General features: G+C 27.8%; 1 protein-coding gene across 2 annotated transcripts in view; it reads right to left on the bottom strand.

The window, feature by feature from the left end:
* LOC129965911 (transmembrane channel-like protein 7) overlaps nt 1-11,276 on the bottom strand; it is a 44,714-nt gene extending 33,438 nt beyond the window's left edge. Inside the window, exons 1-4 of one of the 2 annotated variants that reach the window (XM_056080192.1) lie at nt 11,232-11,276; nt 8,691-8,808; nt 6,738-6,810; nt 4,840-5,117 (exon numbers count right to left, since the gene is read on the bottom strand). In XM_056080192.1, the coding sequence (XP_055936167.1) occupies nt 4,840-5,117; nt 6,738-6,810; nt 8,691-8,771 (432 nt within the window). In that variant the 5' untranslated portion in view covers nt 8,772-8,808; nt 11,232-11,276. Of the gene's footprint in view, nt 1-4,839; nt 5,118-6,737; nt 6,811-8,690; nt 8,809-10,956 lie in introns of both variants that reach the window. The other variant, XM_056080191.1, reaches the window with a different exon arrangement.
* Nucleotides 11,277-13,797: the final 2,521 nt, after the last annotated feature.

Here is a 13,797-nt window from a genome sequence, read left to right as displayed (position 1 = left end):
ATACTGGGCTCTTTGGGACTTCTTACATCTGAAAGACGGTGTTTTATACCGCAAGTGGGAGAGTGATGATGGAACCACCTGCCGATGGCAATTAATTCTCCCAAAGAGTAGAATTCCAGAGGTTCTGCGAGAGACCCATGACAGCCCAAGTGGAGGGCATTTTGGAATCATGAAAACCTTGAGTAAAACAAGGGAAAGATTTTATTGGGATCGACTTCGCGTTGACGTTGAAAAATGGTGCAGGGGATGTCATGCTTGCGGAGCCCGAAAAGGACCTAAAACAAGAACGAAGGGTCGTTTACAACGGTATAATGTGGGAGCACCATTTGAAAGAATTGCCTTGGATATCCTAGGACCTTTTCCTGCGACGACAAAGGGTAATAAGTATGTCCTGGTGTTAATGGACTATTTTACCAAGTGGCCCGAAGCAATTCCCATTCCAGATCAGGAGGCATCGACTGTAGCTGGAGAATTACTTCGAAGCTGGATCTCATGTTATGGCGTGCCTATGATTTTGCATTCTGATCAAGGAACAAATTTTAATTCCGCTCTCTTTACTGAACTTTGTAAACTTTTGGGGATTGAGAAGACTAGAACGACGGCGTTGCATCCCGAGTCCGATGGAATGGTTGAAAGGTTTAATCGAACAATTTTAAACAATCTGTCTTTATTCGTTTCGAAAAATCAGACTGATTGGGATGTACATCTGCCACTCTTTCTCTTAGCCTATAGGAGCGCAGAACATGAGGCGACCAGACTGACCCCAGCAGAAATGCTTTTTGCTGCGATTGCCCTGTGATATTCTCTTTGGACGACCGAGTGAAACACCTTCCTCGCCGAATGAGTACATGAACAATTTAGAAGCGCGTTTGGAAAGCATACATGCTTTTGCCAGAGAGCGAATTAAACTGGCCAGCGAAAGAATGAAAACTCGTTACGACTCCAGAGCGACCGACCACCAATTTAAGGAGGGTGATCTAGTCTGGATGTATAACCCGAAGCGACGGGGAGGTCTGAGTCCGAAGTTACAACAGAACTGGGAAGAACCTTATACTATTGTCAAGAGATTAAACGATGTCATCTACAGAGTACGGAGGTCGCCGAATGCCAAGCCAAAAGTCATCCACATTAATCGGCTGGCTCCGAACCGGGCCACTGATCATAGTTCTATGTAATGAGACTGCCCGGGTCGTGCAGTCTTCGAAGGGGGGGAGCAGTGTTACGAAGTGATAAAAACGTATCCCTGAGATGCCGACCTTGGCGACAAAAGTTGGCGACTTGGCGGGAAATTTGGCGGTCTTGGCGACAAATGTTGGCGACCTTGGCGTCGAAAGGAATTTTTTAGAAGACTCTAGATGATCCCAACATTATATCACCGAGACCAGTTTCTCCTTGAAACTTGGAGAAAGTTCTGGGACTTTCCCAAGATTACGTCACTTCCTGTAAATGACATCACTTCCTGTGGGAAGGCTATAAAAAAAAGCAAGCACTCGAGACGGAGAGGTCTTGCATTAAACCGGGCAAAGATCCCACTGAACCGTCCAGTTATAGACCCATTTCACTACTTCCCTCCATTAGCAAAATTGCTGAACATATAATATTAAATAGGTTAAACAAATTCCTTGATGAAAATAATATCCTTAGCCCTGAACAATTTGGTTTCAGAAATAACCTTTCAACTACTCATCAACTTGTTAGGGTAGTCGAATTTGTTGAAGAGGGGTTCGCAAATAATCAAAAATCGGCTGCTGTTTTCCTTGACATTCAGAAAGCATTTGACAGAGTTTGGCAAGATGGCCTTATTTACAAGCTCATTACCTACAAGTTACCACATTATATTGTAAAAATTGTCATTTCATATTTGCACAACAGATTCTTTTGTGTTCGCGTTAATAATATTCTCTCAGACATCAAACCTATAAAAGCAGGTGTTGCCCAAGGCTCCAAAATTGGTCCTATTCTCTTTTCACTTTACATTAACGACATACCAAGACAATTTAATACCATGCTCTGTATGTATGCCGACGACACTGCAATACTAGCCAGGAATAAAAATCCAAACTTCATCTCAATAGCACTCACTAGGCATCTCAAAACACTTGAAGACTGGTTCAATAAATGGAAAATAGAAATTAATCCTAGCAAAACTGAAGCTATCATGTTCACAAAAAATCATGTATTTAAAGAATTCCGCCCAATTAAAATTAAAAACCAAAATATCCCGTGGTCTAAGGAATGCAAATATTTTGGTGTCATTCTTGACAATAAACTAACATGGAAACCCCATTTTATTTATGTTAAAAAGAAGTTTCGAGACCTAACTCGTAAATTCTTTCCCTTAATTTCTCGAAACTCCAAAATGAGCAGGGCCAACAAAATACTTATTTACACTGCCTATTTGCGTCCAGTTTTAACATATGCATGTCCGGTTTGGGGATACGCTGCTAAATCTAACCTTAGAATAATTGAAATTCAACAGAACAACCTTATCAGAAGATTTTGTAATTGCCATTGGTATATGCCAAACACAAATATGTATAAAGCACTTGATTACCCTCCACTTAAAAAGTTTATTAAAAAACTTGCTGAAAAATTCTTCAAAAATCTTGACAATCATGATAACAAAGCAGTTCTTGATATTCCTAAATATGTTCCTAATCTCCGTCTCAAAAGACCTCGTAACATTTTGATTTAGCCCTCCCTATTCCTTTGTTTTTCTCATTTTAATTACTTCTAAATTTGTCATACTTCTTATCACATCCTGTCAGACAATTATTACCTTTGCTTCGTCATGCACCTCACTCCTCATCTCCTGCCTGTTCCTGTAACACAGTTCATCGGACCTTATTGCGAAGATGATCACGTTAATTACTGAAAGCCAAGTCTCACAATAGTTTTTTCCATTTACTGGAGATTAAGCCCCAACCCTCGGGGCTAGGCGCTCCGTCAAACATATCATTACAGAGACGGAGAGGTCTTGCAGGATTAGACAGCAAAACAGCTGCTGAACTATAGCAATTAAATGCGCTGAGTAATTACGATTGATCGACGGTATTTTGCTGTATAGAAAAATTTTGTAACAATACCCATTGAAGCAATATAATTTATATAAAGAAAATGCAAAAAAGATTTTTATATTTTCTATTTGGTAGGTACTATAAAAATCTTATAATATTATTAATTTCTATATTATTAATTATCTATTATATATATTAATTATTATATATATATTTTCTATTTGGTATTTAGAAATATTTTACCTACTAAATAATTTCCTTTTTAAAATTTAATTAAGATCCTCATTTAAATGATAGAAAATTTAATATTATATTGTGATAAATATTGTTTCAGCTTAAAATTAGACACATAATTTTTTCAAATACCCATCTGCAAATTAATCCATATAGAAACAAATAACATGGCAAAAAGTAAATTGAAATAACATAACTGAAAGTATTTACCATAAAAATAATTAATCAAAATTCTAAATGAACCTTGAATTATAATATAGTCATTACAGCTCATTAACACAATTGTATAAGGAATTTGTTTTAATTTACAGACTGATTTGACTTATACAAATACTAAATAAATTCTTATCTAAGTATTTTTTAAGTGTTTTAAAACTTTTACAATCATATGCATTTGATTAATATATTCTAGTAGAAGACATATTCATGTCACTTTTTATTTATAAACATTAATAAAAGAAAGGTGCTTTATTTCTTTAAAGGTATTTGCTTGTTTGTCATTCAGACAAAATTTTTGTTCTTGTATTTGTGAATTTATAGCATCCACAAAAACAGAATTCATCCACACACAAACAAAAACAATCATACATCACAAAATTTGCATTTTAAAATCTTGATACTAGTAAGTTAAACAAATGATTAAAAAAATTTCTAAAAATATAAGAAAAAAACAAATAATTTTGGTATTTTAAAATATAAGATAAAATATTTTGAAAATGAATATTTTAAATTCAAAGTTTAATTATTAAAAATCAAACTTACACGACTTACAACAAAATTTTTATGATTTCATTGGAAGCATTAATTTGTTTTAAACACAACTGGATAATGGCTAAAATGGTTAATTGCTCATCATAATACTTAAACTTATGCTGCTTTTACTTCAGGGTACAAAAATACAAAAAATGGTATATTAGTAATGAAGGTACATATCATGATGTAGTGAAAAATGAAAATAAAATTTTCACCAAATTACACTTACAGAAAAAGTTATTTGGTATAAATGCAAGATAACATTTTTACAAATTCACACCAGATTAATTACAATTATCTCTAACAAAAAAAAAAGTAATTACATTTAGAGAATTATAAATGCTCAACATATAAAGAAACTGATAATCAGAAGTGGGTGTATTTATACTATTACTGAAAAAAATTCTATGGAGAGAAACAAACAAAAAAAACAAATATTTGTAAAACAGCTGGAAAAATTTGCAATGCTTAATTATGCATAAAAAACAAGTGCATCCTGGTGGCCTTTTAATTTATAATAAGAAAATGAACTAATTACTACAGCAAAAATTATAAAAGGCATTAGAGAGATCACATAAAACAATTGGAAAATTGACAGACCAAGGTTACAAAACCATTGCGGCATTGGCAAATAATATAATTTATAAGATTAATTTTTTAAAAAAAATGTAGTATATTTTAATATTAAAAATATAATTAATTTCAGTACAGTTAGAAGATTTTTAATAGATAAATATCTAGCTAAAATATCTATTTAAGATAAAATGAGGCAATAATTTTAAAATTCTTTAACATATATCATTATCTTATCATTTTTAATAAATAAGAAACTTACATCTTCAAATGTAAATGATTGTTTAGGTGTTGCATGCCTACCAAGAGTTGCCAGGAAATTAGGTTTATTAGGAGCAGCAAATGATCGATGGCGTAATCTGCTTAATGGGATATCATTATCAGTTTTTGATGATCTATGAGGCAGAGTTAATGATTTGGCTGCATGATATTTATTTAATGTTTGAAGTCGCCTCCGTCCAAGTGTGTTGCTGGGAAGATAACTACAAATTTCTGTTTTAATTTCATTTTCACTCAAAGGTTCTGAAAAATCTCCTCCATCTGTTGGTTAAAGTAAAATTATAATATTAATTATAGAACTTTCACAAAGCAAATAATACCATATGCCACAAATGATGTAAATATGTTCAATAAAAATCACATTTTTTATACAAAATGTTAATCTTATATTACAAATCCCGAAGGAATTGGTAAAATATTTAATTATTTCAATGCCTCTTTGGAAAATTGCATTATGGAGAATGTATATTATTTTTGCTTGATTGCTTTAAGAATATTTTTAAAAAATTCATCACTAATACATAGACACTGTAAATTATAAATGGAAACAAGTAGGGTCATAAGCAATTGGATAGATAAAAGGTTATTTCACTAACTTTTATTCTTAAATACAAAGAATCCTCATCAAGATCTTAAAAATAACAACAAGAAAATATGAAAATACACTGTCTTAAGATATAAATTTTGCACTTGCAGTAAGGGAAAAAAAAAAGGAAGTTACAAAAATAGTTACTATAAAAGTTTAGAAATAAAAAGTTACTATAGAAATTTAATTAATAAAATGAATTTAAAATTCAATAAAACATATGCTTTTTTTTATTTTATTAAGAGGAGAGTGAGAATTCTAATTTCAATAAAATGACTAAATCCTCAGAAACTTTCATATGTTTTTCTACAAATTTCAAATTTTCATTTCAAATTTTATAACATTACACAAATTTATTTTTTAAATAATGAAAGCCATTTTAATAATTAAGAGCTGAATGTAAAAGCTAAGTTTCTTATTATTTCTTTATATGGAATGTAAATTGATATAAAAATACTTCAATCAAGAATTAAAATCAATATTAATTGACCATAAAATACTATATTTTCATGGCTTTTTGTACAGAAATATTATACAATAAAATTTCAGTTCAATTTGTGGAAAAGTTAAACAATAAAAATCTGGTTTAACATTACAAGATTTTTAACTTTATATTGTACTAGTAGTCAATAATTATGCAATGTTTTAAATAAGCATTCCGTTTAGATAAGATTATGTAACAAATAATATTTACTGATTGTATTAATTCTTTTTAATAAAAATATATATTTGAAATTTAAAAATATGAAAATTTAATAGTGCATATCATCTGTAGGAACAAAACAATAAAATTAAATTTGATTATTGGATAAAAATTATGTAATGAATGAAAAAAAATTAAGATACTTTAATAAAACACATAAACTGTTTCTTAAAAAGCCTTATTAGCTTCAGTTAACAATCTCTGTTAAATAAAAGTTAATTTAATCTTGTTTCAATAAAAAGAAAACTTATCATTAATTGTTTTGATACTGAAAATATCAATTAAAAACACACTTGCATAAATAAAAAGGGGAGGAGGGACTAGATGTTATCTTTATGTCCCAATCACTTTTTTTAAAATAAGATTACAGCTCTGCCTTTTTGAACAATAAACACATCATATAAGATAAACAAATTACACAGGACAAGTATAGTTTGATGTAATAAATATAAGTTCTCAAATGTATTAAGTGGCTTTTATATATTCCCATACAATTTTTTTTAATAATCAGATCAAAAATTTATCAAGTTACCAGCTTGAATGCATAAAAAAATGCATATTATAAAAGTTTATATTGAAATTAAAAAATTACCTTCTGAACAAATTGAAGTATTGATAGCTGTTGCCTCTGGAGCAAATCGAACATTTGAAATCTTTTTAGGTTTCTGAATGATAAAAGAAACAATTTAATAAATATCAAATAATATTGAAGTTCTTCAGTGACTAATATTTATATTTATTGCAATTCATTACATTACATAGATGGGAAAAAATAAAACTTATTTATAAATTTAATAATCCATCAAATGAAGTTCAAAGCAAATAAATTAAGAAAAAAAGTTTCATTGATGAAGACAAAAATATAAAACTAGTGAAATTCTAGTAGAATAAAAATTACATTTTTTTTTATTTGCTTTTCTTCAACAACTTGTTTACTAATTTTAAAATGTAAATAAATTAAATGCTGCATTTTCCTACTATAAAACTTTAACATTTCCTTATAAAATTTTAATAAATTTAATTCTTATCAAATATTATCATTAGCATAATTATTTCAAAATTTTAAAAATATTTTAGATTCTAACTTTTTTTAATAAAGATTTGTAATTTTCAAAAAAGTAATGAAAAAGAAAATATTACAAGCTATGAAGATAAATATGCATCGAAAATATAATTATAAATAAGACAATATTATTTAATGCCAAACAACTGTGAAAATAGATACAGGTTAAAAATGTTTTTTATTTTATTTTAGATTATAAATCAGTTAAAAACAATACACGAAAGTAGAGATAAATAAAAGCTGCATGTTTAGTATACATATACTTCAGGGACTGGTAGATTAAACCTAAAAATTTTAAGTTTATATTTCATGAGTTTATAGGTATGGATCTTTTTTATTTACTCTTAAAACTTTGATAAATTCATTTGAAAACTTCTGTTCATAAATAAATATAAATCTTTTAAATCATCAAATTGCTTTTAAAATTATTCATTCATTAGTAAAATGAATTTTGCATGCATTTGAAGATTTAATGATTTCTTCTGGATATATTAGATGCAGATGAATTGGATATAGTGTTTGAAATCATCACTGCATTGAAAAAATGTACTTAATCTGTATATGTATACTTAATCCGATTCATATGTAAACTGAATCAAAATTTATCATGTCAATATATTACATACTTCAAAAAAATTAAATGAATTTAAAAAGATAATTCTTCTTCAAGTATTGTTTAAAGCAAAGCTAGTGAGTAATTCTTCTGAACTCACACATCAGCAAAATATAAATATGCCATTAGACAAAAACAATAAAAAACTCATCTTAACTGATGTAACATAAGATCTGGCAAAAGAATCAAAACTTACAAAAGAAAATGGAAAAAACTAGAAAATTTATTTTACACATTTACATTTTTTTTTTGCATAATAAAACAAATTTTTATTTCAAATGCACTGTAAATTTGAATGTTTATTATTGATGGTGCCAAATGTATTGTGAAAAAGGCATATCAGTAAATAAAACAAACACTTCCGTAATCCGATAATTATTAAAAAAAGACAAAGTACGAAAATAAATATTCTGGTAAAATTACTAATTATGTGGCATATTAACAATCTTTTAAATCTAAAACTTAGCAAGCCTTACAAAACTAAAAGCTAATTCTATTCTTTACTTATTTAGTTGGTTAGATAAATGTCCTATTTTGAAACTATACAATACCAGAATTTACTTCACAATTTTGAATCACAGTTAAATTATGAGGAGAAACTTAAGTGAGCATATTTATTCAAATCTCCCACTACAACTGTAGGAGTACATATGACTCTAAAAGCTATAATATGCAATATAGATTATATACATGGTAAGAGAAACTGGATTTTAACCATAACAATCAGTCCAAATATAAAGGAAATGAAAAATAAAAGCTATTGTAGCTCTTATTACATAAAAAAATAAGGACTATAACTGCTTTTATTCTTCAGATAATGCTCAGATTAATTAAATGATTTTAAAACACATTTAATAGAAAAAATATACCTTATTGATTTGAGATTCAACAAATAGAGATTCGGGATCAATAAATTGAGATTCTTCATTCGATGAATGACCACCATCCATGTTTAAATGCTTTGAATAGTGAAAGAAAATTTATAATCTGGAAGAGTTAAAATATTTGTTTTACATTTGCATTTTATATTATTTACATGCATTAAATTTGTTTCTATATGCATTACACATTATAAGTGCGTATTTTAATCTATTTAAATCTCTGAGAATTCTTCATATACAACTGGTTACTGATTTAAATTAAAAGAAAACATGGAATTTCTTTTAATAGTAATAACTATTAATTTTTAAAGATACTCTCTGATAATTAAATCATAGTTGATTTAATATACATTAAAAGTTTATCAGGATGTCATATTTATGATAAGTTATTTTGGATTAAAATAAATACTGGATATATTTTGCAAACTAGATAGGAATACATGGAAGTTTGAAAATGCTGATACAGAGAAGAAATCTACAGAGTGACCAATAGTAATCTCTTAGGTATTAATTTTAAGAGAAAAGCCACATACACACAGACACAAAGTGTATTAATTGATGAAAACTTTCACATGCTTTATAAGCATTCCATTCATAAAGTTCAAATACCTACACTCTTTAATAGAATCAGTAAAAGAAAAATATTGGGTTTTTAAAAGTGAAAATTCTCTTTTCAGATAATTTCATACAGTGTAATTACAGCATTCATTAGTTTTAATATGTAATTTAGTTATTTACTTAAATAAAATGTTTGATATTATTCAAGAAGGTTCAGAAAATTTAAATGATTTTTTTTTCATTCATTTAAAGGAGGAGACACTATTTTATTGCTTATAGCATTAAATAAAGGAGGTGGAGAGGAAAGGAAATACTGATATTTCTTATTTTATTTAATATTTTATTTTATTTAAATATTTTTCAACAGGAAAATATACAATATTAAAATGAACTAGTGAAAAATTCTATTATGAAATTTCAATAACACATTAAGTTATACATATTATTAAAAAAAGCAAATATACTAAGAAAGAATGCATTAAAGTAATACATGAATTTTAATTAAAGTATTTGTGTCAAAAATATTTAAAAAAATTATATCCTCTTCCTTTTCTATAATTGGTAATGTTTCATTTATATCCAATTTTTTAAAAAAATACTATTTTTCACCCCCATTCTTTGCTTAAAGTTGAGATAACTCTTGAAACAAATATTACATAATACCCAAAAGATGATATATTGTTTGAATGATTTGTTATTTTCAAATTATTATGTTTTACAGGTTAACAAGAGAATATGGAAAAGCAGTCAAAATATGTTTTATATAAAGTAAGATATTTGTGACTGCAATAAGAAAATAATAAATAAAATTTTAAATGAAATCTTCTGTAAATACTACTCTAATTAAAAAGATTGGTGATAAATTGATAAATACAAAAAAATTAGAAGTTATAAAAACTTAATATCTAGATATTACTTAAATAACTTTTCAGCCATCACATCGTATTCCCAATAAATGTAATATATAAACCCACAAAATCTATAGTAAGTATATCTACTTAAAACTGACCAATGATTTATTAATTAATAAACTAAATGATTAATTAAACTCAATTTTTTTTTTTTTTTTTTTTTACAGAAAATGTGAAATATGAATCAATAAAATTTTAAACTATACTTTCAAGCTTAGTACATGAGCACATGCAAATAAAAGGCAGAGTCTTATATACTTTAAATTTTGTAATAATTCATTATTTTTCTCAATAAATAATTCTTTTTAGAAAAATAAATTATTTTTTTGCAATATGAGAAATTCTCTATTTTTTAAAATTTAAATATTGTTAGTCAACTTCTCGATGAATGCTCCAAAATACTGAATTAGCCTAAAAAAATTACAAAACTTTCATATCACAAAAATTTTATAAAATTTAATTAAAAAATATTATAATTTTTGAAAACAAAAATATAAAATCAGACTACTTATGAGAATGCCTAAGAGATAATGAAAAAGTATTCTAAAATTCAATAGAATTTTTTGAGGGAAAATAAAAAAATAAGCTGACAAAACTTACTTAATTTTTATTTTGTATAAATACAATATTACTAAGCATTCGAATTAATGAATTTTATAAGTGAATGCATGTTTGAAACAGTTAGCCATTAATTATAAAATAAGTTTAAAGTTAAGAACTAAATTACTTTAAAGCAATTTACACTAACAAATAATTTAAATTAATTAAAAATGCCAAACTCTTACACAATAAGCACTTTTTCATTCTTTTTTAAAGCATATTTTATTTATCAAAGGAAGAATATTTATTTATTTATTTTGCTTTCGAAACATTTTAAAAGTGAAGAGCTATTAAAAAATTTAATAGCTCTCTATAATTTTTCATAAAATATATAACACTAGTTCGGAAAAATCTTAAATTATATAGCAGCAGCTAACATTAGCCAAATAACAAAATAAATTTTTTTTTTATTGAATATAATTTACAGCTTCTGAAATTTTTTTAAAAAGTAACTTAATACCAACTAAACAGCAAAAAAAAAACTTGACGGACGAAAATGAAAGAAAAACAGCAATCAAAACAAAACAAAAAAGTTGAGATATTTCTATGCTGCTTCTTGCTTTTTCTAAACAAAATTTAGGAATGAATAATAATTTATCAGCGAAAAGGGGAAGAGAAAGTGTATCGATTGTAGGAGATTTAGAACAGTAAAATTTATATGAAATATAAAACATTGAACACTGTTTTATATACTTTCTGATATTGCACAGATAATAATTTTTGATTAAGGCAAAGACTGCATTATTCCTAATGCAATAGGGCGGCCTGTTCGAAAACACTATGGAACTACTGAGTTTTTACGATTCAAATTCTTTAAACGCCTTTAATCTTGATATGAAGTGAAAGCATAAGTCTTTATATTTTTTTCACATATTGTCTGAAGAAAAAAACAAATCTCTTGTAATTATAGATGAAAGGGGGGGGGGAGTAAAAACAAAAATAATGTTGAGGACTGTTTTTCTCCTTGGATCCGATTTTCTTCTGATACATACAGCAATAAAATGTTGTCTTTTAAAATAAATTTTCTTATATCATGGAATATATAAGGAGGAAATATTATAGTCTTCAAAAGCACATTTCAGAATTTCCTAAATCCGAAAAACATAATTTTTTGGAATTATCTGTCTGCGAATACAATTAGAAGCATCTAAAGCGCAGATCTTTTTTTTAAATATTGAACCAAATCTGCCAGAGTGCTTGACCATCTGACAATCTACACTTTCGTATACTGTGTAAATGCGATGACTCTGTAGCAGATTGCGATCAACGAGGATAGAGCCTGCGACCTTGTTATTCGCAGCCGAGTAACAAGACAAAAGGAACACTCATGGCTCGTCGCTGTAATCTGGCTTATAAGCTTTCACCACAACTCAAAAACCCAATGACTTAAATAAATGAAATTTAAAAACTGTTAATCTAAATCAAATTTTTGCTTCAGTTGATCAAAAAAAAAAAAAAAAAAAAAGCATCTAAAATCCTTATTTGGTTTTCTTCATGGCGTTAAGCACAAAACGCTTGTCTGTGAGACTCTAAATTTAAAAATCTGAACTGGGTCACATTTCCTATGCTTGGAGGAGGAGAGGATGATTCCAATAAAAGATGTGCTAGAAACTTTTGGGGAAATTATTCGTTTATTGATTATATCACGATTTTTCATTTGATCGGTGTAACGGAAGAGTATTGTTTTAGAGAGATAAGAAACAGAGTTTCAAAATATCCCAGCTACGACAAAATTTTGTTAAGAAAAAAATTGAAAATAAACAGTAAAATAAATTGATGATGAACAAAAATTAATTTTAAATTATTTTTCTTATAATTAATTATTAATAAATTTAAGAAACATATAATTGAGACTCTCTATTATTTTTACTTATAAATGTTGGTGAATCGAAAATATCGTACCTTCAAAACTTTCAGTATAATATAAATGAATGAGGTGACTTCTATCCGAAAAATTTTCGTTTACGAATTAAAGCAGATTAGCACAGTATGGAAACTGGTGTAATGAACAAAAATCCGAACTACCTAATTTTGAAATTGAAAACCTCCTGAAGTACATTTCTGGAACAGCGCCTTCAGGAAGAAGATGATGTGGAAGACACTCTACGTCGATTCATTAAGATTTAAAAGAAATATTTCTCCTATATCAACTTCAACCAATAGTTCCAAAGCCGTAGCTGCAACATGAAATATCATGATTTTTAGAAAGAATATAGGTGAATTCCTGACCGACAAAGCCATCAAAGTCATTCAAAACCACCATATCACGCAATAAAGTGGGCAATTGGATCTGAATTTTACGTCACAATGCAAAAGGAACAACAGAATCTTACTAAATTGAAAAAGAAATCAATTAAACGGATACGGTTTTATTTAATATTCTGGGGCACTTCCTTTTTTTCCTTCATCTATGAAGCATTTTAATGAAATTTGTAGTAGAATAACTCATATAAATATAAGAATAAAAGAGAGTGAAACCATCAAAATGCTGAAAGAATAATTTTTGATTCTAAAATGATCAAAACTAGTATTGGAGAGTAATAAGTCTTGACCACATAAGAATAACAATTCAACAGCCATATCCTGAAAAAAAAAAAAAAATGTAGATAACGAAAGAAACTAGAATAAAATTCTGATCTAGATAAGAAAGACTCACTCATGCGAGTTCATTGTTATCTACCTCCCTAGATACTTGGTCATGAAAGAAACAGCACTGTTTATAAAAACCACGATTCTGCGGTTTCTTCCCCTCCCACCGGACTGAAGAAATTATACTTTGTAATAGCTAGCTAGATGGTTAATTTCAGCGAGTTATTGTGCAAAACAAGGAAAAATAAAGCATTCCTTCACTTTTTATTAATTCTAGAACAATCTTCTTAATATCACTGGACTTTTTTAAACTTTTGCCTCTTTTCTTATACTCATAGCTAGAATAATAGATTTTTAAATTGTGGTGCTGAATTGAAAGAGAAACATTAAAAAAAATTATCTTTGCTTCTTCGAATCACAGAGATGAAATCAAAAAT

The sequence above is a fragment of the Argiope bruennichi genome, chromosome 4 (genome assembly GCF_947563725.1).
Source record: "Argiope bruennichi chromosome 4, qqArgBrue1.1, whole genome shotgun sequence".
In the NCBI taxonomy this organism is placed as follows: Eukaryota; Metazoa; Arthropoda; class Arachnida; order Araneae; family Araneidae; genus Argiope; species Argiope bruennichi.
Note: the sequence above shows the minus strand (reverse complement) of the source record. Positions and strands in the feature narration are given on the sequence as shown.